The 27,651-nt window shown below is 36.6% G+C and overlaps 2 protein-coding genes across 6 annotated transcripts in view; one reads left to right on the forward strand and one right to left on the reverse strand.

Moving 5' to 3' along the window:
* Nucleotides 1-1,060: 1,060 nt before the first annotated feature.
* LOC127855001 (GTP-binding nuclear protein Ran) lies at nucleotides 1,061-26,838 on the reverse strand. Of its 3 annotated transcripts, none has more exons than XM_052390254.1 (7): nucleotides 26,716-26,838; nucleotides 26,357-26,400; nucleotides 25,178-25,262; nucleotides 11,782-11,907; nucleotides 7,395-7,582; nucleotides 4,809-4,979; nucleotides 1,061-1,981 (listed from the first exon to the last, which is right to left on the reverse strand). In XM_052390254.1, exons 2-7 carry the CDS (start codon nucleotides 26,381-26,383, stop codon nucleotides 1,937-1,939), a joined length of 642 nt encoding a protein of 213 aa, XP_052246214.1. In that variant the 5' UTR covers nucleotides 26,384-26,400; nucleotides 26,716-26,838; the 3' UTR covers nucleotides 1,061-1,936. The 3 variants fall into 3 exon arrangements, with proteins under 3 accessions (XP_052246214.1, XP_052246225.1, XP_052246236.1); XM_052390265.1 differs by lacking the exon at nucleotides 26,716-26,838 and adding an exon at nucleotides 26,525-26,634; XM_052390276.1 differs by lacking the exon at nucleotides 26,716-26,838 and adding an exon at nucleotides 26,554-26,574.
* Nucleotides 26,818-27,651, forward strand: part of LOC127854976 (syntaxin-like) — a 95,165-nt gene continuing 94,331 nt past the window's right edge. For all 3 annotated transcript variants that reach the window (XM_052390188.1, XM_052390186.1, XM_052390196.1), the window contains exon 1: nucleotides 26,818-27,011. In XM_052390188.1, the coding sequence (XP_052246148.1) occupies nucleotides 26,979-27,011 (33 nt within the window). In that variant the 5' untranslated portion in view covers nucleotides 26,818-26,978. The remainder of the gene's footprint in view (nucleotides 27,012-27,651) is intronic.

Raw genomic sequence — 27,651 nt, forward strand, 5'->3', positions numbered from 1 at the left:
GAAATAGATCATTCCACAAACTTCAAAGATTTTGTCTTTATGATGTTGAATTATTGCAGTTAGATTGAGAATTAAGATTTTTGCTAAACAAACTTCCATATGCTTCGCTAATAAAGTGCCATGTTCAACGGCATGAAACTCTGGATCATATTGAACACTGAAGTAGCCCCAAACCTGGGGATCTCGTATTTTAAAGGCAATAGCTCAAGTAGTCACTTTCACAACTTTTTGCTTGTTATATGGCAACCATTTTAATGGCCATATTCAGGACAGGTAACTCGGATACGACGATCACATAAACATTTTACCATTTAAATGTACTGCTGAGGACATTCTTCAAGTTTATATTTTATTGCTTGTGAATGACGAGTATCATTGAAAACGAAGGATGCTTCCCTTGTTTGACCTTGAGAAAATCTATTATTAACCTCGGTGACCTTGACCCCAGTGACCTCATCATAAGGTAGAGGTCCATGCAAGGAACATACATACCAAATATGTAAGAGATCAGTAAAATATTGAAGGGGTTATGAGAAACTAACAAAAGCGACGGAAAATCTATTATTAGCTTTGGTGACCTTGACCCCAGTGACCTCATCAAAAGGTAGAGGTCCATACATGTCAAATATGTAAGAGATCTGTAAAATATTTTAAGATGCTATGAGAATCTATAAAAGTGTGATGGAAGGAAGTACAAACTGGCAACTATATGCTCCACCAAAAATTCATTATGGTGAGGACTTGTTAGAATTTAATCACTTCAGAAATACGGAAAGTTAAAACATACATATTCTTTATATGCAACAAATAATCCACCTACATGGGGTCAGAAGCAGACAGAATAACCTACATCAAGTGCTTCAATATGCCCTCACTCTGCAGGTCGGTACTATCCACACAACATTCAATTAATCATACAAAGTTCCAGAATCAACTAATTTAAATAATAACTGCTGACTTAACATTTTATTACAAAGCTGTTAAAAGATAGAACACTAATAAGATATATTACCTTACCTTTATGTGTCACCATAAAACATTGTGATAAAAAACTCTGAACTCATTTGCTAATCTTTATTTTTTGAAAACAGTACAGGTTACACATGCAGTTTAAAACAGATACAAGTTTCACAAGTATGACACAGAAATTTTGAAGTGCACCGATGTTTTTACCGTTATATCAAACAATGATTGGCATACAAAATAAAATCCAAGCATTTCAAACTATTTACACAAATGGTCAATATGCTACATATATATGTATTGTTATTGGGTTAAACCAAATGTTGCTATCATTTATTCAAGCAATATGATCTTCATTGAGAAGACAATAAATTTAAACATGATGTTGTCAATGCAAATTTAATTCTCTTTGCAATATTAACAGTGAAGTAAAATTTTAAATATAAACTTTTGGTTTTGATGAAAAATATTATCTTACAACAAGTAAAAACTTTTTTCTTGCAACTGAAACATTTTAATTGTGTTGGTTCACACGTTAGATTTTAATCAAGTTGTCCCTCCACATGAGAAAGTTGGAAAGCTTCCTCACATTTATTTTACACAATAATGCACTAAATATGAGTGTTACAGAGCATCAAAGAGATGATATTACAACAGACATTTTCCTACACATTGTTTTTATTAACCTGTGTTTTTCACAGACAAACCATTATCAGCTGTTTTCAGTTTCTTTCCCCACCATGGACAAAACTGTAGTGCACCATTTTGGTGGTAGGAATATCTCTGTTGAAACCTAAATGACTTCAAAAATGATAACCATCATTCATTAGTTTCTGTTGTTGTTTTTGACATGGCTTTACAAATTCCAAATTAAGTCCATAAGAATGATTAGCCACCATAGAGAAAACACTTCACAATTTGAAAACGTCTGAAAGTTATAAATACAGGTCCATTCACTATGTCTTTTCTTCCATTATAATTCATCATCATCGTCTGGTAAGGCAACATTTGCAGCAGCCTGAAAACAATCAAATAATATGTAAGTTATCAATTAACAAGGGCTGTTAGTAAAACACGCATGCCCCCCAAACTGGGCTGTCCGTTCTAGTGGCAGCCATTGTGTGAATAGGTTAGAAACAATTTTACTGCTTCAGGTCACTTTCACCTAGTGACCTAAATATCAATAGGGGTCATCTGCCAGTCATGATCAATGTACCTATGAAGTTTCATGATCCTAGGCCTAAGCGTTCTTGAGTTATCATCCGGAAACCATATTACTGTTTCGAGTCACTGTGACCATGACCTTTGACCTAGTGACCTGAAAATCAATATGGGTCAGCTGCCAGTCATGATCAATGTACCTATGAAGTTTCATGATCGTAGGCCGAAGCAAGCTCGAGTTATCATCCGGAAACCATTTGGTAAACGGACCGACGGACAGACCGACATGTGCAAAACATTATACCCCCTCTTCTTCGAAGGGGGGCATAAAAATCATATGAGCTGTTTGCAAAACTTATACACCTATCACTAAGATATGCAGTCATCAATACACAAATGTTAAAAATACACTTAAATTACAGAACTCTCACTTAAATGCCCGATTTGAGAAATTAATTACAAAATTAACTGTATTTTTCAGACAGTTAGCTAAACCAGTTAAACAGTTCCATCACCATGTATTTAATAAGTAATAAATTTAAATCAGTGTTTAAAAAAAGTTTTGCAGCACAAATGAGAAATATTTTCTATCTGTTTGGATCATTAGTTAAGTAATAAGATGGTAAAATGCTAAAAGTAGGTCACAAAATTTCAGCCAGTTTCCGAGCTTACAGCATGTGTGGACTGCTTACAGCATGTGCATAGAGTATCATTGCAGATTAGCCTGTGTGGACTGCTTACAGCATGAGCATAGAGTATCACTGCAGATTGGCCTGTGTGCACTGCTTACAGCATGTGCATAGAGTATCATTGCAGATTGGCCTGTGTGGACTGCTTACAGCATGTGCATAGAGTATCATTGCAGATTGGCCTGTGTGGACTGCTTACAGCATGTGCATAGAGTATCATTGCAGATTGGCCTGTGTGGACTGCTTACAGCATGTGCATAGAGTATCATTGCAGATGGCCTGTGTGGACTGCTTACAGCATGTGCATAGAGTAAAATTGCAGATTGGCCTGTGTGGACTGCTTACAGCATGTGCATAGAGTATCATTGCAGATTGGCCTGTGTGGACTGCTTACAGCATGTGCATAGAGTATCATTGCAGATTGGCCTATGTGGACTGCTTACAGCATGTGTATAGAGTATCATTGCAGATTGGCCTGTGTGGACCGCTTACAGCATGTGCATAGAGTATCACTGCAGATTGGCCTGTGTGGACTAATTACAGCATGTGCATAGAGTTTCATTGCAGATTGGCCTGTGTGGACTGCTTACAGCATGTGCATAGAGTATCATTGCAGATTGGCCTGTGTGGACTGCTTACAGCATGTGCATAGAGTATCACTGCAGATTGGCCTGTGTGGACTGCTTACAGCATGTGCATAGAGTATCATTGCATATTGGCCTGTGTGGACTGCTTACAGTATGTGCATAGAGTATCACTGCAGATTGGCCTGTGTGGACTGCTTACAGCATGTGCATAGAGTATCATTGCAGATTGGCCTGTGTGGACTGCTTACAGCATGTGCATAGAGTATCATTGCAGATTGGCCTGTGTGGACTGCTTACAGCATGTGCATAGAGTATCATTGCAGATTGGCCTGTGTGGACTAATTACAGCATGTGCATAGAGTATCATTGCAGATTGGCCTGTGTGGACTGCTTACAGCATGTGCATAGAGTATCATTGCAGATTGGCCTGTGTGGACTGCTTACAGCATGTGCATAGAGTATCACTGCAGATTGGCTTGTGTTGACTGCTTACAGCATGTGCATAGAGTATCATTGCAGATTGGCCTGTGTGGACTGCTTACAGTATGTGCATAGAGTATCACTGCAGATTGGCCTGTGTGGACTGCTTACAGCATGTGCATAGAGTATCATTGCAGATTGGCCGGTGTGGACTGCTTACAGCATGTGCATAGAGTATCACTGCAGACTGGCCTGTGTGGACTGCTTACAGCATGTGCATAGAGTATCACTGCAGATTGGCCTGTGTGGACTGCTTACAGCATGTGCATAGAGTATCATTGCAGATTGGCCTGTGTGGACTGCTTACAGCATGTGCATAGAGTATCATTGCAGATTGGCCTGTGTGGACTGCTTACAGCATGTGCATAGAGTATCATTGCAGATTGGCCTGTGTGGACTGCTTAAAGGACATGCATTATGCCTAGCTTGACCAGACAGCTCATTTATAAATGACTAGCACCACTACTAACTGGTGATTACACAATCTTTCCATCAAAAACAATCAGCATATTTCTTTACAACAAATGATAAACAAAATTATCAGACTCTGTATTTAAAACAAGAGCTATGTTTGTGAAACACAATGCCCCCTACTGCGCCACTTTAAAGCCATATATTTGACCTTGGACCTTGAAGGATGACCTTGACCATTCACCCCTCAAAATGTGCAGCTCCATTAGATACACATGCAGGCCAAATATCAAGTTGCTATCATCAATATTGCAAAAGTTATGACTAAGGTTAAAGTTTTGGGACAGACACACACATACAATGACAGACAGACAGGCCAAAAACAATATACCCCCGATCATTTGATCCCGAGGTATTAAAAGGGGGAGGTCACTTAATTTCCTTGCAGAAACAAAAACATAACTTATGCGCGCTTCTATGAATGCTATCAATTGCCCATTTTTAATAATAGTACTACCTGAAGTTCAAGTTCGCTCTGTTTTGCAAGTTCTGGGTCCATGGGAAGATCTGGTGGAGCAAGGGCAGGCATGGCCACAAATTCCAGGTTGGGGTCACCGACAAGTTTCCTGGCCAACCACAGGAAGGGCTTCTCAAAGTTGTAATTGCTCTTGGCACTGATGTCGTAGTACTGCAAGGAAGCACATTGTTGTCATTACAAGTTTGGTCAACAATAATTAAATACATTTACACATTCAAAGGACTGTTCCCAAATTAAAAGTTACAGAGATATTATGAAAATGCGGTAATAGTGGATATAATTTGTGAAGCCTGCAGTTTTCACACACAATTACATTTTTTATTATATTTCCTTGTATCAGCATTAAATAATTTACATTCAACAGTTTCTCCTTTAGATTCCTTTTTTTAACAAGATGTGTTTGTGAAACACAATGTCCCCCTATATGACGTTTGACCTTGTAGGATGACCTTGACCCTTCACCACTCAAAATGTGCAGCTCCATGAGATCCACATGCATTTCAAATCTAAAATTGCTAGCTTCAATATTGCAGAAGTGACATTACATGAGCAATTTTGACCCATATATTTGACCTTGAAGGATGACCTTGACCTTTCACCACTCAAAATGTGCAGCTCCATGAGATACAGATGCATGCCAAATATCAAGTTGCTATCTTCAATATTGCAAAAGTATTCATAAAATAAGCTATTTGGGCCACATATATTTGACCTCTGACCTTGAAGAATGACCTTGACCTTACCTTTCACCACTCAAAATGTGCAGCTCCATGAGATACACAAGCATTTCAAATATCAAGTTGCTATCTTCAATATTGCAAAAGAACTCATAAAATGAGCGATTTTGGCCACATATATTTGACCTCTGACCTTGAAGGATGACCTTGACCAGGGATTTCAATAGACGCAGAATCCTGCGTTTTGATGCGAGAAAATTAAAAATGACTCATTTTTGACCCAACCCTTTTTTTCTGCTGTGCGTCATTTTGACGCGTCGAAAATTTGACCCGTGCGTCAGTCAGTTAACATCTCGAGTTCCATGGTAATAAATCCCGCTGTGCTCCTAATTGAAATCAATGTTTCAGTATTTGAAACTCGGTCTATAATCGAGGGAATACCCTGGGCGTTGTTTATCTTATCTCATCTCTCCCAATACACATGTCACCGTCCAAATAGTGCGTGCCCACTAACTGGGTAATTAGCAGCAGTGATAACGTGATAATTGATTGACCATCCGATAATTGCAGGTTTTTTTGCAGACTTTTTAGACGGCACGGTTAAAGAAAGTCGGCAAAATTAATTAAAGTAAAAACCATATTGATCAAAGGTCTATTAATTACGTAGATCCAATAGTAGATCTAAGTCCAGCGAGTTTTGTCAGTTGTTAATCCACCGATAATTACGAGTAACACCCATCTTATATAAACTGGAATCACACTTCATTTTTTATACTAACAAGTAATAATACTACACATAAATATTGAGAAAACACATTTTCTCGATAAGATATAAATTATCCGAGTAGAATTAAATTGCTGCGTCATGACCTTCGACATTGTAAATGGCGGACTTAACATTCAACCCGTGTTCAATTCAAAGCTGGCGATTCAAATTGCAAGTAATGGCGATTCAATAATGGAGAAAGCATTAACTGGATTTAACAAACATTTGATAAGGTTTGTTAAACCCGATAACAACAAGAAAAATTTGGATAATTAAAGTAAAACTACTACTGGTAAGGCATTCCAAAGTGTACATATTTCGGACATGTATAGTATTCGGATAAACAGTAATAGATATACTAGATGTTCCATGCATTTAGATTGTGTTCTGTTAGAGAAGCTATCATAGGGATGATGATAATATAATGACGATAAATATGTGATGAAAAGGTGCTCCCGGTACATATCTTAAATTATTTAAATGTGTTAAAAGACTTAAATGTGTTATAACTATAAGGAAGTATATTTAATGTACCAATTCATTAAAATATGTTGTGTTATTTATCATGGTATTGTTATTTAATAAAGCAGTATAACTTTTTAAGATATTGTGTTACTCTTAGAGCATATTTTTATCTAAAAAATTGAATAATACAGACAAAAACACAATTAACGCGCTTCAAAATTGACCCCACCATTTTTCAATTTGACTCCTCAAAATTTCAGTCCAGGGGTCATTGACTCCTGGTTTTTAAAATCTATTGAAATCCCTGTTGACCTTTCACCACTCAAAATGTGCAGCTCCATGAGAAACACATGCATACCAAATATCAAGTTGCTATCTTGAATATTGAAATACTGCAAAAGTGAACATTAAATGAGCGATTTTGACCCATATATTTGACCTTTGACCTTGAAGGATGACCTTGACCTTTCACTACTCAAAATGTGCAGCTTCATGAGATACAAATGCATGCCAAATATCAAGTTGCTATCTTCAATATTGCAAAAGTTATTGCACATGTTAAAGTTGGCGCAAACCAACCAACAGACAGGGCAAAAACAATATGTCCCCCACTACTATAGTGGGGGACATAATTAACCAATTACAATTAGCTCTTACCTGGAGGTTCTTTTTTCTGTGGAAAACAATGGCCTTTGCTTTGACCTTTCTGTCCTTGATGTCTACCTTGTTGCCACAGAGGACTATTGGGATATTTTCACAGACACGCACCAGATCTCTATGCCAGTTTGGAACATTCTTGTAGGTGACTCGAGATGTGACGTCAAACATGATCACAGCACATTGTCCTTAGAACGAAATGTGAAATATTTACAAATCAGCCGAACTCATAAGAAAAACAGGCTAAAATGTATGAAAATAAAGTATCCTCAAAGAAAAACCAGTGCAGTCTACACAGGCTAATATAGAAGGATATTAATTAGTGCACAAGCATAAATCCTATTTTTCCAAGACACAGGCTTGAATGCAAAAAAGACAATCATAGTTGAGTAGTAAGATAATGCATTAGAAAGTATGTTTATAAATCAATCAACAGCAATTTATGATTTGCATTAATGGGAAAAGTGCCAGTACCAAGCCATTTTGGAAAAAAATGCATGAATAGCTCTGAACCTTCAGAGGTACCGGTACTGTACTTAAATGTACTTGTCTCAATGCATTTCTTTGGGTGCCAATAGGTCAAATTTCTTTTACAGGTTCTTTATACAGAAGAAAAAAAAATGCTGACCAAAACTGTTAAAAACTAATCATTAAATAGTATTAGCACTTGATCCTAATTTTTAAACTAATGCTGTGCTTCAGGAAATCAGCAATCACTGTAAGGCATAATGAAAAGGACAGGACAAGAATTAATCTACACAGAGTTTATGCTATTGAAAATAACATATCCATGTTACAAGCCGATATTCGGCTACTTCCCAATTCTGAAAAACCATATTGTTTCCCAATTCGGGCTGAAAAAATTCCCCCCCAAAAATAACAAGAGGGCCATGATGGCCCTGTATCGCTCCACTGCTGAAAAAAGGCTGAAACAAATATTCTCTGCATGTGCAAATACTTAAATATAGGCCCTATTTAAGCACATGTACACTTTTGTGACCCCCTGGGCTTGGTCAAATTTAACCCCAGGGGCATAATTTGAGCAAACTTTGTAGAGGACTACTATATCTCACTACATGTACATACAAAATATGGTAGCCCTAGGTCCTAGAGTTAAGGACAAGAATATTTTAAAAGTTCACAAAATAAGCAAGATATAAGGGTATATTATGTTCAATTTTGTGACCCGCGGGTCAGTGTCAAATTTGACCCAAAGGGCATAATTTGAACAAACTTGGTAGAGGACTATAAGATGTTACTGCATACCAAATTTGGTAGCCTTAGTCTGAATGGTTTTCAACAAGATTTTTAAAGATTTCACAAAATAGGCGCTTTATTAAATTATGTGACCCCCCATGGCAGGGTCAAACCTAGACCCTAGAGGCATTATTTGAACAAATTTGGTAGAGATTTATTAGATGTCACTACATACCAAATTTGGTAGCCCTAGGCCCAATGGTTATGGACAAGAAGGTTTTTAAAGTTTTCACAAAACAGGCCCCATATAAGGGTATGTTCAGTTTTGTGACCCCCCGGGCAGGGTCAAATTTGACCCCAGGGGCATAATTTGAACAAACTTGGTAGAGAACTGTTAGATGTCACTACATACCAAATATGGTAGCCCTATGCCTTATGGTTAAGGACAAGAGAATTTTTAAAGTTTTCACAAAATAGGCAATATATAAGCATATTTTCAATTTTCTGACCACCCATGGCAGGTTTAAATTTGACCCCAGGGAAATAATTTGAACAAATTTGGTAGAGGACTATTAGATGTCACTTCATATCAATTTTGATAGCCCTAGGCTGGATGGTTATGGACAGAAAGATTTTTGAAGATTTCACAAAATAGGCCTTATATAAGCATATGTTTCATTTTTTTGATCCCCTGGGGCAGGGTCAAATTTGACCCCAGGGGCATAATTTGAACAAACTTGGTGAGAACTATAAGATGTCACTACATACCAAATTTGGTAGCCCTAGACCCAACGGTTACGGAAAAGAAGTTTTTAAAGTTTTCACAAAATAAGCCCTTTATAAGCATATAATCAATTTTGTGACCCCCCGGGGCAGTTTCAAATTTGACCCCAGGGGCATAATTTGAACAAACAAAGAGGAGAACTATTACAGGTCACTACATACCAAATTTGATAGCCCTGTGCCATACGGTTATGGACAAGAAGATTTTTGAAAGTTTTCCCACAATAGGCCTTATATAAGCATATGTTCAATTTTGTGACCCTCGGGGCAGGGTCAAACTTGACCCCAGGGGCATAATTTGAACAAACTTGGTAGAGGACTATAACATGTCACTACATACCAAATTTGGTAGCCCTACCCCCAATGTTTATTGACAAGAAGATTTTGAAAGTTTTCAAAAAATAAGACCTTTATAAGCATATATTCAATTTTGTGACCCCCGGGGCAGTTTCAAATTTGACCCCATGGGCATAATTTGAACAAACTAAGAAGAGAACTATTACATGTCACTACATACCAAATTTGGTAGCCCTATGCCATACAGTTATGGACAAAATTTCACAAAATAGGCCTTATATAAGCATATGTTCAATTTTCTGACCCTCGGGGCAGGGTCAAACTTGACCCCAGGGGCATAATTTGAAAAAACTTGGTAGAGGACTATAAGATGTCACTACATACCAAATTTGGTAGCCCTAGGCCCAATGGTTATGGACAGAAAGATTTGAAAAGTTTCACAAAATAGACCCTTTATAAGCATATGATCAATTTTGTGACCCCGGGGCAGGGTCAAATTTGACCCCAGGGGCATAATTTGAAGAAATTTGGTAGAGGACTATAAGATGTCTCTACATACTAAATTTGATAGCCCTAGGCCTAATGGTTATGGACGAGAAGATTTTGAAAGTTTTCACAAAAAAAGGCCTTATATAAGCATATGTTCAATTTTGTGACCCCCGGGGCAGGGTCAAATTTGACCCCCGGGGCAGGGTCAAATTTGACCCCAGGGGCATAATTTGAAGAAATTTGGTAGAGGACTATTAAATGTCTCTACATACCAAATTTGATAGCCCTAGGCCCAATGGTTATGGACGGGAGATTTTGAAAGTTTTCACAAAATAGGCCTTATATAAGCATATGTTCAATTTTGTGACCCCCGGGGAAAGGTCAAATTTGACCCCAGGGGCATAATTTGAATAAATTTGAAAGAGGTTCATCCCAGGAACATTCCTGTGAAATTTCATTAGAATTGGACCAGTAGTTTGGGAGTAGAAGATGTTTTAAGGAAAAGTAAACGCACGAACGCACGCATGACGGACACAGGACCATGACATAAGCCCTGCTGGCCTCTGGCCAGTGGAGCTAAAAATAAACACAGCTGAAAGTGTTTTGTAGCCAAGTTACTATTCGGTATAGTTTTACTGGTATTTTAGACGATTGTAACATCGTCGAAAGCTTCCACAAGAGATAAACAAACTTAACAAAGATGAGGGTTTATTTTGCGTAATTTTTGTAATTATTTTTACTCTACCACTTTAGTTCAGTTCAGGTATTTCCCCACTACCGCTAAATGGAATTTTGTATAAGTGTGCCAGTCTTGTACAGAATATTGCAAAGTACTGGTTTTATTGTCGTATTTGGCACGAGCGCAAGGGTGGTCACCGGTGTCATCGCTGAATTTTCAGTTTGAAAATGTCACATAATGGTGAATATTACCGAAAATCAGTTAAGAAATGAAAGCTCTCGGTCATTTTCAGGTCATTAATATATAAAAACATGAGAGGTGTTTGTCAGAAACACAATGCTCCCTATTGCGCCGCTTTGAAGCCATATATTTGACCTTTGACCTTGAAGAATGACCTTGACCTTTCACAACTCAAAATGTGCAGCTCCATGAGATACACATGCATGCCAAATATCAAGTTGCTATGTTCAATAATGCAAAAGTTATTGCAAAACTTTAACCAAGGTTAAAGTTTTGGGACACACACACTGAATGAATACATGAATGACAGACACACAGGCCAAAAACTATATGCCACCGATCTTTCGATCCGGGGGCATAGAAAATCATGTTTAAACCATTATTGTGACTGTTTAAAATTGATTTAATGATTAACCTGTGATGAAATGCTTTAAAAGTTTTACCCAAATTGGCCATTTATCGTGCTTAAATTTTCCAATTTGCAAGGCTAGGGCCTCTTCCCTATTTCCAGATGATAAGCCCTGTCCCACATATTAATTTGTTCTTAAACAGAGTGTGCACAGCATACACTCTTTCTGTGAATAGTCCTCAACAACATATTCTGCAATTCTAGTGTTTATTCAGGTCTTTCACACGTGCCTTTTCACATAAATTCTCAGTGGCCACAGCAAAGTATTAAAGGAGAAGTATCTTTACTCTCACCTTGAATGTAATAACCATCTCTAAGACCACCAAATTTTTCTTGACCAGCAGTGTCCCAAACGTTAAAGCAAATCTCTCCTCTGTTTGTGTGGAACTTCAATGGATGGACTTCAACACCAAGTGTAGCTGTAGTGAAAAGTGAGCACAATACATAGTACTGTTATAACTATGAAAATTAATGTGAACAATTATTAAGTCATGTTAACAAAATTGAAACATTCTACAAGCCCACAGCCAAATATAAGATAATTTGATGTATAAAATGAAGGCTTTTTAACCAGGTTTTCCGAAGGAAAAAACTGGTTATTAGATTGGCGAATGCGGGCTGGCTGGCTGGCGGGCGGAACAAGCTTGTCCGGGCCATAACTACGTCGTTCATTGTCAGATTTTAAAATCATTTGGCACATTTGTTCACCATCATTGGACGGTGTGTCGCGCGAAATAATTACGTCGATATCTCCAAGGTCAAGGTCACACTTTGAGTTCAAAGGTCAAAAATGGCCATAAATGAGCTTGTCCTGGCCATAACTATGTCATTCATTGTGAGATTTTAAAATCATTTGGCACATTTGTTCACCATCATGGGACGGTGTGTCGCACGAAAGAATCACGTCAATATCTCCAATGTCAAGGTCGCCACGACTAAAAATAGATTTTTTTTTAAAACAAACTTACAAAGGGGGTTAATTTTGTTTGTTCATTTCAAAAGTTCAGTTTGAGTTTTCTCCCTTTATCAGACTTTTTTTTCACAATGAAAACCTGGTTTTGTGACAATTTTGTCCCTTGTTACTTATTTGAACAATTAAAATGATTTTAGGTAAATAAAAAATGTATGAATTCCAAGCAGTGGGTTTACACCATGTTTCTTAAAAACAATCTTATCTTTCAGTGCTTTCCACAGGAATTTTTTCAGACGCCCTGGTGCCGAGTGGTGGGGACAACTTTCCCCTCCATACTTTTTAAAATACATTTTAAGAGGTAAATTAGGTCATTGGCTGCCCTATGACTCTTAAAAACAATAACTATAAAGTCATTGATAAAGACATATCAGGGCTCGGCCGTGAGGGCGACATCTTCGCCCGGGACATAATAATGTCGCCCTTAAATTACATGAAGGAGAAGTTGACTTCGCCTTTCTTTTTTACAACATCGACATGTTTTTCTTTCAACTTTTTCATCTAAAAATTCTTTATTTTCATATGTCATAAAGTCACCAATGACGCTTGTTATGTTATCAGTTTATTATCACAGCAAAAGATCGACTGCTGTGAAAGCTAATCCAGGCAACTAGCATCCATGGGCATTCACTCCAAACAATAACGATTTAGATCAAAAGATCATAGCGAGTGTCATTTCGCCGACAGTTTGGATAGTTCTCTGTTCTGCAAGCCCAATAAGTACATGCCTTGCAGGCGGAGTTAAGCGGTACATTAACATCGATAGTTACCAATGAGAATGCGCGCATTGTATATACATATGCAATAGTTTACCTGAGCGATGAAATGACGTTGTTATAGACATGTATTTACGCTCAAAAAAGTTTACACACGCAACACATTCCCAACAGTAAATATGAATACAATTTATTCTAGTATGTTCTACTGTTTACTTGTTTCGTGTTTCAAAACTCTTAAACACTAATTATCCAGTCGATGTGCAATTTATTTTGTCAGACATTAATTCATAACCATATAAACGAAAACTAACAACCCACCCGTGCAAACTGTAGTGCTAATTTCCATAATTTCATCTACCGTATCCATACGTAAACGACTTTATTTTATATCCCGCAACCTATTTGCGCGTGCTGTAAGTTGTCTAATGATTACGTGATAATTGATTGACCATTCGATAATAACATGTTTTTGGCAGACGGCACGGTTAAAGAAAGTTGGAAAAATTATTAAAGAAAAACAAAATTGATCAAAGGTCTATTAATAACGTAGATACACTACTGTAAAAGTCCAGCAAGTTTTGTCAGTTTGTTAATCCACCGATAATTACGAGTAACACCCATCTTACATAAACTGGAATCACAGTTCATTTTTATACTAACAAGTCCTAAAACTACACAATAGACATTGAGAAAACACATTTCCTCGATTAGATATAAATTATCCGAGCAGAATAAAATTGCTACGTCATGACTCATGACCTTCGACATTGCACATGGCAGATGCCCGCGTTCAATTCAAAGCTGGCGATTCAAATTACAAGTAGACTAATGGTGATTCAATAATGGAGAAAGCATTTACTGGATTTAACAAACCAGGGGTTTTTTTTACTAAGAAAGTGACGCTGATATTCGGCGTCTTCCCCTACCAGAATTTTTCCCCTCAAAATACAGTTTCCCCACCAGAAATATCATTTTCACCAAAATATAATATTTTCTCTCAAAGAAATGTTTATTTTTCCTTTGGGCATTCGACAATTATCCAATTTGCACCATGTACAACGATCTTTCTCTCTCTCTCCAGACGAACACAAAAAATCTGGGAATCCCAGTTATTCTAAATATAGCTCTTAAATAACGTTATGTAAACTGGGCAACTAATCGTAATAATCATGTGACTATTTAACTGGATACCGGTCTTGCGCGAGAAGGGTGTTTCGTCAATAAATTACCAGAAACCAGTCGAATTTTCATCCGGGCTATGTGCAAGCCAAGATATAAACTTGAAAACAGAAAAAAATGTCTCACAATTGGCGTTCTTACACAAACAAAATAAAACATTCGGACTCGGAAGATACTGAACGCATCGAGGCATTTTTTAAGAAAGAATCATCGAAAACCGTTATAACCCATCAGGATTCTGAGATAATCAACATCGAACATTGTGAAAGTGAAAGTAGACAATCGGCAGCTGCCGCTCCTTTCCCTTCCAATACTGTAGCAGATCAAGATCGTCAACCCATTCATCATGAAATTGAAATCACAAAATTGACATCGTCCCCGGCCCCGGTACAGAAATATAGTTGAAAACATTTCCCATAATTAGATCTACACCTGCAACTTAATTAAGGACTTTGACTTTAATACGTGTTAAATGTGTTTTAGAACAAAAAAGACGGAGACAAGCCTCTTTTGATGAGTTATAGACATTGAAATGAACAGTTTTTATTTTTTCCCCTAATATGTCTCTTTCGCACTCTTTTTTCCCCTTTCACCCAGCGTCCAGCGTCTTCCCCTTTCTCTAAAAAAAAACCCCTGCAAACATGTACGTGTAATAAGGTTTGGTAAACCAGATAACAACAAGGAAAATTTGGATTATTAAATGAAACAGGTAAGGCATTCTCAGGTGTACATATTTCGGATATGTATACAATTCGGATAAACAGTAATAGATATACTATATGTAATCTATAGGTCTTTGGTCCCACGCATTAAGATTGTGTTTTGTTAAGACTCGTTTTTACCACAATTTGGTGATTTCATGACGCGAAGAATTCCCAATGGCATTGGTACCGGACCTGTTCCCAATTGGGCGAAAAAAATCACTGACTAATTATCATGTTTTGATACATTATGATGTTAATAGGGTTTGAATTGTCATTGCATTATTAAAGTACTGTTTATTTTTATGATGCACATGGAAGTCACAAGTTTTATTTGTATGAATTGATTTATGTGACTTAATATGTTAGGATTTATTGAATTTGAAAATAGTATTTGTTTGTCATTGATGATGATACTAAGGCTTGGTGTAATGAGGGGTATAAAGCAAGCGAAGATTTTATAAAACGCCGAACAAAAATCACTTCTCCTTCTAGTGGCCTCACTTCTCCCTAATTTCAGCTCAGGGAGAAGTCACTTCTCCCTCAAGTTTGAACCTAGGCTGAGCCCTGCATATTTTTAAATTGTTACACAATTGGTTAAAACCTTTTCCGTAAAGATAGTATAATGCCGACTCAAAACGATTCCCAAATACATCCGTATCAATCTGACTATAAGAGCATACTAACTACTTTTCCAGTTTCTTTTCATTACCCGATAATCCTTTATATTCTATTTCTTGAAGCAAACTCTGGTGAATATATACGGTTATTAATTAAATGATAACAGTGCTCAAGAATTTCATGAACACAACTTTTTCTATTGAGACAAAGAATCAACATGATAAACAAAGTCACTGTTATGAAGCTAGAATAAGTTACTTATTGTTGCGTCAACATGTCCAAGAGATTACAGCCAGTTGCCATCATCATTCTGCTTATAAACTGGCATAAATTTATGTGGCAGTTACATGTTCGTTAAGAGTCGTCTGCATTATTTAACTACAGGTTTTGCATGCCAACGAGTGCTGTTTCTCATAAAGTGTGCACACACACTGGGCAACATTGATTGTGCAATACAATGACGCTCCCTGTTTAGGCGGGCTTTAGTTGGGTAAAAGAATACATGTTATTAACACAGGATCGTAAAGCAGCTTTCAAAAGTTTCATCAAAGTCACTATCGCTTTGATCTTCAGAATGGCTTGTTCCAGAAACTGCAAAAATACACTTGTCACAAAAGTTCAGACGCCCTCATACTATATTTAGTTTATTTCGAAATTCAAAGGACCGTTAACCCTTTCCTTGACAGCCATTTAGCCAATATAAGCCTCTCCAGTTACCACAAGACCTAGCTGCCTGCTGACCAGTGGCTGATAGCCATCTTATCAATATCAGTACCCCATCTTTACAGGCATTATTGGAAAAACGCTGTTTTATGACCCTCATTGCTTTTGAGACTGATATTCTCATAAAAATTGAAATATTATTGAAAAACACGCAATATGAAAGTTTAAGCTAATCAAATTTCCTTTCCTGTGGTGTAAACTGTATGTTTCTACCTTAATTTATTAGTCAGTTATAGTCATGCAAAGTTGACAGTTGTGTGTTTTACTGCGTTTCAATGCAAATCTACCTCTTTTGAAACGCAACCGTCATTGCCTTTAAACCTGATTTTCTCATAAAAATTGAAATATTATTGAAAAACACTCAATATGAAAGTTTTAGCTAATAAAATTTTCTTTCCTGTGGTGTAAACTTATGTTTCTACATTATTTTATTCATCAGTTATAGTCATGTAAAGTTGACCGTTGTGTGTTTTACTGGGTTTAAATACAAATCTCTTTCCAGCTCATATAGAAACTTTTCAAAGTTGGTGTGTTGAATCAAATACAAATAATTATATTTTGGAATATTATTTTTTTTTCTTACTTTCCAAGCTACAATTCTTCTTTCTTGAAGATTTTTTTATTTTATCAATTCATTCTGCAAGCCTCAAAATTCATGTAAATTCTTATAAATAACTATAGAAAAACACAGAGTTTCTCAAACAACTTCATGCATTTTCAAAATCAATTGTATTATTTCTTATAAAATTCGTACAGTACTTGGTATTTCTATTACATTAATTCACCAAATGATTTATAAACATTTATAGATACCGGTAACAATTTAATTGGATGTTGCATAATGTGCCATGAATATTCATATCATTAATTTGCATTTTGCATTTTATTACCGATCGAAATTCGGCAATGTCGGCATCTTCAATAAGTCTTCAGTTCGTGTATTTATTTGCAAAATTCCAATTTTAAGCGGCTACTTCATTATCAAATACTCCAGTTTATAATCTGATCGCCGACATAACTTTATAACCCAGAAGTCGCCGACAAACCGGTGTATTCGTGTACCAAATTACAAAACGCCGAGGTAACATGGCACGCGCGCCAACGTCATCTGAAGACTACTGCTGCGTCCGGTAAACATGTTTATTCAAACAGAGCCTTCCCCAGGAATTTTTTCAGGCGCCCCGGGGCCGATCGGGGGTGGGATCGGGAGGGGTGTCCTCTCCCGACGTTGATTTTTTTTTAATTTAACGACTAACGTGTCAAGTCACGTTCTGTGGTGCGTTATAACTCAAAGAAAAACAGCGTCAAAAGACGTCATTTGGTGCGCTATGACTCTTCAAAAAAATCCCCCAGTCATTTTAAAATATATTTTTTTAATATTATTTAATTGTTTTAAAACTTTTCCGCACAGATAGTAAAATCCCGACTCGAACGATTCCCCAATACATCCGTTTCAACCCGACTCTATTACTGTATACTTACTATTTTTCAAGTTTCTATTTATTACCCGATAATCCCGTTTATTCCGTTTTTATCAATCTCTTTCTGGTGAATATTTACGATAAAAGCTTTCAGTTATTTCTTTAACACAAACCTTGCCATTTTTTAAGTGACTATTTATAGATTTGATGAAATATTGCTTCTGAATATGCGTCAATCCCCTGACCTGTTGTGTGCTTGTTAAAACGCTCAATACACGCCATTTGTATGCAATAGATGCGACGTTGTACATGCTGCATAATTTTCGCGCTCTTTTTAATTGAGAAAAAGATTCGACACAAATTAAATATGCACTGCTAATTTGAAGCAAAAATATTTAACGTTGCAGTTACATTTACATTCGGAAGTGTGTTTCGGATTAAAAACGTGATAACATCGACTTACGGGAATGGGTTTCGGATTACAAATTTAATTATTCCCATTTGAGATTTCAACAAATATTAACCGTTGCGTTATAAATTCAACGATAATTTGTTTAAACACTTTACGAGTCGAATAAATGTTTTGACGGAATCATGCATGAAATTCACCTTGTCCACGAGGATCACGGCCGGTTGCCATCATCAGTCTTCTAACTATCGATTATCGGACGAAACATTTACAAGTGTGCGTAATTAATTCAACGACAATTTGTTAAAGCGCATTATGTGTCGAATAAATGTCAGAAAAACGAGGTTAATCAGTTCTATGAATGGACATGTTGAAATATACATGTACTGGAATTAAATAAATTGTTATCACATAATTGTAACCAAGAGTCATTTGCACAACTTACTCGCTATAATAATTAATTGTTTACCACTTGCAATTAATTTCTCGTATTAATTATGAGTCATAGGTAACACTTGTTTACAGTAAAAAGGTGTGATGATGTTGTCCGAAACCGTCTTTAATGTTCTGTACTGTACTAATTACCGATTTTATTTTACTCAAATGGTACAACTTCTTGCTAAGCAAGCTGCGATAAACTCTTACTTCATGTTGTTTTTTTTTGTTTTGTTTTTTAAATCAGAGTTTATTTACAGGTCTTACCGGCCTCTTCACGAGGTCTTTGAGGTCCGACCTGAACTCTTACTTCATGCCAGACGTCAATTATAAATAATGGTCGATTAACCCAGCCCTCATAAGCATTCGCGTAACCAATTCGACGATGAACTTCACAGTTTGACGAGATACATCCTTGACCGTGTAATATGGCTAGAATAATCGATACGCGCGTCATGCTATTCTCTCATCAGTGGATTATCCATTACCCCATGTGGTGTTTATGGCGATTACATGTTAAAGTAGGTACCGAGTGCTCTTTCAAAACAGGGAATATTGATACAACTGATAGGGAAACCTTGATTTTTTTTTTGACAATCTCCACTTTCTTTTACTGAAGAATACACTGATCGGAAAATTTCAAGCGCCCCGGGGACTCTGATTTCGAAATTCAAGCGCCCCAGCAAGGGGCGCTTAAATGGCCTGGGGAAGACCCCGATTCGCTTAACCGATTGAACGATGAACTTCACAGTTTGACGACTGGAAAGTTACCAAATACATCCTTGTCAGCATTTAAATGACCGTGTAATGTGGCTAGAATACCAAATACATCCTTGTCAGCATTTAAATGACCGTGTAATGTGGCTAGAATAATCGATACGCGCGTCATGCTATTCTCTTATCAGTGGATTATCCATTACCCCATGTGGTGTTTATGGCAGTACTTGTGAAAGTAGGTACCGAGTGCTCTTTTAAAACAGGGGATATTGATACACTGATAGGGAAAGCTTGATTTTTTTTGACAATCTCCACTTTCTTTTACTGAAGAATACACTGATCGGAAAATTTCAAGCGCCCCGGGGACTCTGATTTCAAAATTCAAGCGCCCCGGCAAGGGGCGCTTAAATGGCCTGGGGAAGACCCTGATTCAAAGTGTCTAGAACCCGTGTTTCTTATCCCGAAATGTTAGATTAGCACGTGCGCTATTAATTATTATGCTGGTCAGTTCAAAGGCATATTGAAGACCGCCTACTGCGTCTTTGTTTTATTGCCCAATCAAGCACCGATAATCCAATATCCTGTGTATTACGAAACACAAACTTTAGATAAGCACGTGTCGTTTGTAAAAACATTTGAGTGTACATGCCATTTAACATATCGATGTAATTCTCGTATATGATCTCGGAAACAAACATTTACGATATAATGGAATCAAACAACAATAAGAATGAAATCGATTTACACCCAAATCATATTATATCCCTATGGAACGTGTTCATTTTTGCGAAATTTTTAACGAGTTATTAATAATTTTTCGGAAAATGTCCAAATTAAATATGGTTCGAGAATAGCAGCTATTTTAGGACATTACGAAATGCCCGAAGCGCGCACATCCCGGAACGTGATTTACGCATGCAGGGCTTTCCTTTGACCCGAGCTCCCGGGTTTTGACGCTTGAAAATTACAGAATACCCCTTTTTGACTCTTGAGAAAATTACGTCATGCGTCACATTTGACCCGGGGGAATATACCGACTTGCGTCAACGAGATCAAAAGTTGTTAAGACTAAGCGATAATTGGCTCGGGGCGGAGTATCTCATTAGTACACGCTAATCGTTAACGCCCGTTTCCAATCATCGAAGCACAAGTCCACCCAGTAGGCGGAGTTTGGTTAATTAAGAAATCTAGTATTGACCAATTAAAACACTGCTGGTTCGATGACGCGTGTACAGTACACTCCACGCGTTTTCCCCAATTTCCCTCCATACTCCGCGGGTTTCGACCTGGAGGGAGATTAAGAAAATCCCGCTATACGCGGCGTTTGCATAATTTTGGACGCGGCGGTTAACGATCGGCAAAACTGATAAGCCAACGCGGCGGCCCTCGGCGTTGGCAACGCGGGGGAAACTCCGCGTTTTACGAGATAACGATCAATTTATTTTTGTTTGACTTCCTGATTTTCAAATAAAATTACATTTATTACAAGTACATACATGTACATGTAGTATAATATTTACAATAAAAAAAAACAACCAAGATAGATAGATCCCGACGTGGTTGTAGAAGTAGTTGTTGTTGTATAGAAAACTCGTTGATTTACGACACACAAAACGTCGTCTTTTAACTAATACTTACCAATTAATATAAACACAGTTTGCAACATTGTTTTTATTTTGATAATTTAATCCAAAGTTTTCATGTTAGCAGGTGATTTTCTATACTGAACATGTATACAAATGACCAAGGACCCTAAAAATCTCGCAAATCTGTGTGAATTGACAGTTTGACGTAATCAAAGAAAAGCCGCTTCCTGTCTACAGGCATAATTTACTCAAGTAAACACGTTCAACGAATGCATAAGGAATGGTTTTAATTGTCGGAACAAAGTCAATTCTCTGCTCGCTAATGCATTGATTTTCTCTTTGTTTGTAGGTTATTCCATTGATTGCTAAAAGGTGGTAACTATTGAGTTGATAATTGCATTTAATATTCACAGTTGTATTCTTGTTGCGTCGACATTCTAAACAATGTTTACCAGTAATTATGGACCAAATCGGCAGAGTGACATTCACACATGTTAATCCCTTTTGTCAAAACACCGCAGACAGCAGTCTACACAATAGGTCAGTAGACAAGCTTTGCGTGTTTTCATAACGTCAAACACTTAAAATCCAGTTCCGCCCAGATGTCTTCTTTAATCAGTTTACTATACAATTAGTGTTAAAATAATTACTCTACTAAAATACCGTAACGATAAAGATTCTGTGTGTTCGATTTGAAATTATTTTAGAGGAAATATCAACTTTTTCGCGATATAATTTCGTTAATAAATACCAAAGAAACTTTTAACCGAAATCAACAAAATTCAATGTTCTCTGCGCTACAAAGTTTGTATAAAAAAATCAATACAAGCACACTTTGCAGGAGTATACATTGTACCTTGACCTTGTACATTGCAGCATAATTTTCGCGCGCTTTTGTCGGGAAATATACATGACTGTATATTGGAAGCATTTGTAAACGTCGTGTTAACAATTAACAAGGGACAAAATTGTCACAAAACCAGGTTTTCATTGTGAAAAAAAAATCTGATAAAGGGAGAAAACTCAAACTGAACTTTTGAAATAAACAAACAAAATAAACCCCCTTTGTAAGTTTGTTTTAAAAAAAAATCTATTTTTAGTCGTGGCGACCTTGACATTGGAGATATTGACATGATTCTTTCGTGCGACACACCGTCCCATGATGGTGAACAAATGTGCCAAATGATTTTAAAATCTCACAATGAATGACATAGTTATGGCCAGGACAAGCTCATTTATGGCCATTTTTTACCTTTGAACTCAAAGTGCAGGGCTTTTTTTCCTTCTTTATGAGTGGCCGTGGAAGGACATTTCACAATTTTGAAAAGGACAATTCACAAACCTAACATGGCCGTGAATTTTTACAAAATGGGCCGTTTTTCACAATTTTAATAATTTCACGACTGGGTTATTCACAATTTTAAGAAGTTCGCGACTCAATTTTTCACAATTTTGAAAAGTTCGCGACTCAATTTGTCACAATTTTGAAAAGATTGCAACTCATTTTTTCACAATTTTGAAAAGTTCGCGACTCATTTTTTCACAAAGTAAGGGGGCCAGGGCCGCTTCACAAAGTCAGGAAAAAAAGCCCTGAAGTGTGACCTTGACCTTGGAGATATCGACGTAATTATTTCGCGCGACACACCGTCCAATGATGGTGAACAAATGTGCCAAATGATTTTAAAATCTGACAATGAACGACATAGTTATGGCCCGGACAAGCTTGTTCCGCCCGCCCGCCAGCCAGCCCGCCCGCATTCGCCAATCTAATAACCAGTTTTTTCCTTCGGAAAACCTGGTTAAAAATCGGAGTGTGTTTCGGATTACGAATTATTATTCTCATTTGGAAATTTTACGGAACATTTATTCTTGTGTCATATGTGTTATGATTTAAATATTAATTTGTCAAATGTATTATATTAGACTAATTCATATCGTAGACGTACCTGTGAATTAAAAAACATAATTTTTATACGTATTAATTTTCTATACAATTATCTTTTTTATACATGTACTACAGTATTTAAACAATTTATTATAACAATGTTTTTATTTTTTGGCATGCCCAGTAGCACACTGCTAACGCAGCGTTGCGCGGCGATCACTGATAAGAACGGAAAGTGTCTGCATTTACCGACTAGCCTAAAGTAATACACGCCGCGGGAATTAGCGAACGCGGCGTAACGCCGAGCGTTTTATCGAGTTCACCTCCCTCTTCCAACGCCGCGTGAACACTCGCTAGCAGAAAAAACCCGCGGAGGGAGCGCGTTTTTTGGGGAAAACGCGTGGAGTGTACTGTATTAACTTTCCATTATTTATCATATGTTATCAGCTGTTTGCGGAAAAGACGTGTATTAAACCCACCTAGTTGCAATAATCCAACTCCCAGCTATTGACCCTCTGAGCTGTACGTATGTACTCATAAAAGCTCAGAGCATTTAAGAAGAACTATAAACTCACCAACAGAATGGACTCATCCGCGTCAGTTTTAATAATATTCAATATAAAATAATAACATCCATATCCACAGAACACCGTAAAGCATATTTTGAGATATTTCCAGAATATGGCAGAATGTATTTCCAAAGCTGAATGCACCCATCACTGTTTAACTTCATTATCGCTCAGTCCAAAGACGCGCGAAAGTTATGCTGGCATATGTACTGTCTACAACGTCAAATTACACGCTTTGCATCAAAGTTGCTAAAAATAACTATAGAACCGATATAACTGACCTTGTGGCAAGTGACAATTTTTGCATGAGCTAATTGATTACAAAATACATGTAGGCGTAATAATTGACCGTTTGAGAAGGCATAGAAAACGGCGTGTTTGTCGCACGTCTTCAGTGAAGATGGCACATGAAATAATTAAAGGGCGTCGGAATTTTTGATGGGATTAAAAACGGAGGCACCTTTATCGGCGAGTAGAAATAATTTCCTTTTATAGTTTACCGATTTATATAGGCTATTGTGTTTAGGTACCACCCGTATTTTGTTGCTTTTTTGTGATAGCCAGCGGAATTGGTTTTTTTCCACATTTTGTATTTCATTCTTAATTTAATAGCCACGCGAAACGGTCAAACAAAGTTATTGGAACAAGGGTAATTGTGCAAAGTGTTATTGTGCTTGTGCATTCGGAAAATGTCGCAGAGAAACCTTTTCGAATTCGGAATCGGTAGTAACTCTGAAAGTGTGTGTAAGACGCCAACGACAAAGCGTACTTTAGATCTAAATGACAGTGCTCCTAACACCCCCAAACGTGTGAAAGAAGAACGTATGACATTTTACTCTGCTGTATACATGAAGTTAATGTTGTATTAGAATACATGTTTTGTATTTATTAATCATTGACATATTGTGTTTAAATGCATAGTGTTGTAGTGACAGTAAAATGTAAGAAATAAATGTTAACATACATGTATCTTTTAATTTGTTGCTTTTTATATATTATATCTCAGTAATTTGCTTAAATTGCAAAAAATCATTGACTCTCCTGCGTTATTATTAGGACTCTCAGAAGTTTGATTTTGACTCTTGAAAATATGGTCCCAAGAGTCCTTGACTCTTGAGATTTGAGGTCTAAGGAAAGCCCTGCGCATGTCAAATGGTAAACCCTCGTCTTGATTGGTCGCTAATTGCATCATAACTTTAAATAGCAACATTACCGGATGTTTACTCGACAGTTTAGAAAATTGATGAACGCAGGTGTATATGCATTTCTGTTACACTTAAAACGTCATTTTAAGCATTTAAATAGCAAATTAAATCGTGCCATGTAAAAACGCGTATATATCAGGTAATAGATAGGGTAGTCGAAATGCGTAGATAACATGGAATCGATACAGGCGTAGATACGCGTATCTGTCAAGGAAAGGGTTAAATGGCCTGTAGAAAGCAATGTTTATATATATATATATATATATATATATATATATATATATATATATATATATATATATATATATATAAAGGTAAAGGCATGCTTTTATAGTCTGATTACTCACTATGATTCAAACGACTTTGACATTTACCCCCCGATCACTGGGATTTAAGTCGTCCGTTTACATAAGGCGCCGAGGGCAGCCACGGCACATTGACTTATTTCCCTCAAATATACCTCATATTATATATATATAAACAAAATAAGAAAATATAATAAATAAGAAAGTAGAAAAGGAGCCACCCTTTTAAATTTTTTTAACATACCAACATATCTTTTCTCAAACTCGCCAGTAAGATGTCTCTTGACGAATGTAGTTTTCCCAACACCACCGTCGCCAACCAGTACAAGCTGTTGAAAAGAATGAACAAAAGATGCTATGTTAATTAACCCTGATGCTGTGAGTGAGCAACGTTTTGAAAGGAAGTATAAAAGCTTGTTAGAAAGCAGTAACTGAATCTAATAAAACAATCCATTAGGGTACACCAATACTGTTGACCTCCAATTAGTGTTGTTTTTTTAATTTGGGGCCTGTAGGGGGATCCATTCCTGATTGGTAATTCTTTTTCTATAAAAAAAATCGGCTCCGGTATTCAGCCTATTCCCAATTGAAACAAGAGCACCGCATAACGGGTGCCAACACTCGGCTGCGGGTGCAGTTTTGAATAAATTAAAGATTGTCAGAATTTGTATTTTATTTTTTTAGAGGTCACAGTGACCTTGACCTTTGACCTAGTGACCCAAAAATGTGTGTGGCGTGTAGAACTCATCAAGGTGCATCTACATATGAAGTTTCAAAGTTGTATGTGGAAGCACTTTGATTTTAGAGACAAATGTCAAAGTTTTCGCACGACCAAAACAGCAGGCGCCAGACGATTTGCTGGCTATGACAATACCTCGGGTATTCTTCGAAACTGCCGAGCTAAAAACTACATATTTTTCTCAAAATTGAGATAAAATACGCATTAGACACTTCTTTCTAAAAAATTGTGGTTTTTTTGGAAATTGGGAATTTTTTCCCACATTTTGGGAAAAAAAGTATACTTTTTGGGATTAGGAACATAGCCGAATTTGGCTATAAAATCGGGCAAAAAAAACTCCTGAAATATTTTACTGCTTTTTGACCGATTCCAATATGCGCCTTTTCATTGTTGTTGTTTTAATGCCGGCGGCCGGCTCTTATAGAGAACCCTGATAAGTGTTCATTAAATTAAGCTTAAGGGAACCATTTATATGAAAAAATAATTGTGCTTATAAACACCACTTTCAAGTTAAACTTGAAGTAAAAGTACATGTAGCTCAAAATTATATAAAACATTTTAGCAAAATAATGATTACATGTACCTTATCAATTCACAGACAGTTTTATCTAGAAATAATCTAACCTTCACATGAAGCAAAAGATTTAAACATACAATCCAAAAATGTAACAGTAATGAATATACCTTGAATGTCGGGATGTCTGTGTTCATTTTTGTCAATGTAAATTCTACAAAAGAAAACACGTACAATACTGAGAACAAAGGACAAATAAGTATTACTTAATTAAATAATTGCTTATAAAAATCCAACACAAATATTAAATATATACAACCATTTAATATTTTACGCACCTCGATATTCATAAAACGTAATCAATTACTTTGATGTCAATGGATATTTCAATGCTATGGCGCAATTATTCCCGATATTGGTGTTTAAAATTCGCCTGGCGGGAACGGAAGAATCGCAAACAATTGTTTGTGTACCACAAGCCCTGAACATTCTGTGACTAAACTTAAACGCCGAATAAATGTAATCTTACCTGCGTCTTAATCTGAACTGGTTAAATTTAAATGAAAATTGTAACACACCGAAACTAGATTCTTTTTCAGTTTTACGGAACCGGAAGCAAAAAAATAACGCATGCGCGTACCATTACGGAAACGCTCTAGATGGTGTATATATTAAAATTGTATTGATTTTTCATGATTTTGTGTTATTCATGGCGTTGGGATGAAAATTGTGGATTTTGTTTAACAAGATAATCTTATCATCGTTAGTGTTTGTCGTTGAAACGCTCTGAAAATGACTAAAGACCGTCTACCAGCACTAAAAGCGGTAGGTGTATCACCAGTGACAGCAAACGGTGTCGATATAAAGTAATACCTGTCAAATTATGACACTCACTATAAATACATTAATATTCAATCTATATATATATATATATATATATATATATATATATATATATATATATATATATATATATATATTAAGCTTAAAAATACATACGTGTATTGATAAATAAACTTAAAAAATTAATATTAAATCAGGGTGACTTAACTTTCCCATGCTAAAGGAACTTAAACGAACAGGTTTTAACTTTTATACTGTATGATGTATTATATTAGCAACCCATGAGAAAGACATCGGACCTCGGACATTTCCGATAAAATTTGCTGAGGTTCTGTATTATTCCCGACATTGTCGGACCTTGTGTCTGACCATAAATAAATTGTGTGTTTTGGTAAAACAATGAAAGGAAACTAGAATATGAACAAATTTACATTTCAATCACTTAATCCAGTTCCGCACAGATGTCTTCTTTAATCAGTTTACAGTACAATTACTGTTAAAATAATTACTACACGAAAATACCGTACTGATGAAGATTCGGCGTGCTCGATTTGAAATTATTTTGTAGGAAATATCAACTTATTCGCGATATAATTTTGTTAAAAAATACCAAAGAAGCTTT

Source organism: Dreissena polymorpha, chromosome 1, assembly GCF_020536995.1.
Source record: "Dreissena polymorpha isolate Duluth1 chromosome 1, UMN_Dpol_1.0, whole genome shotgun sequence".
Lineage (NCBI taxonomy): Eukaryota > Metazoa > Mollusca > Bivalvia > Myida > Dreissenidae > Dreissena > Dreissena polymorpha.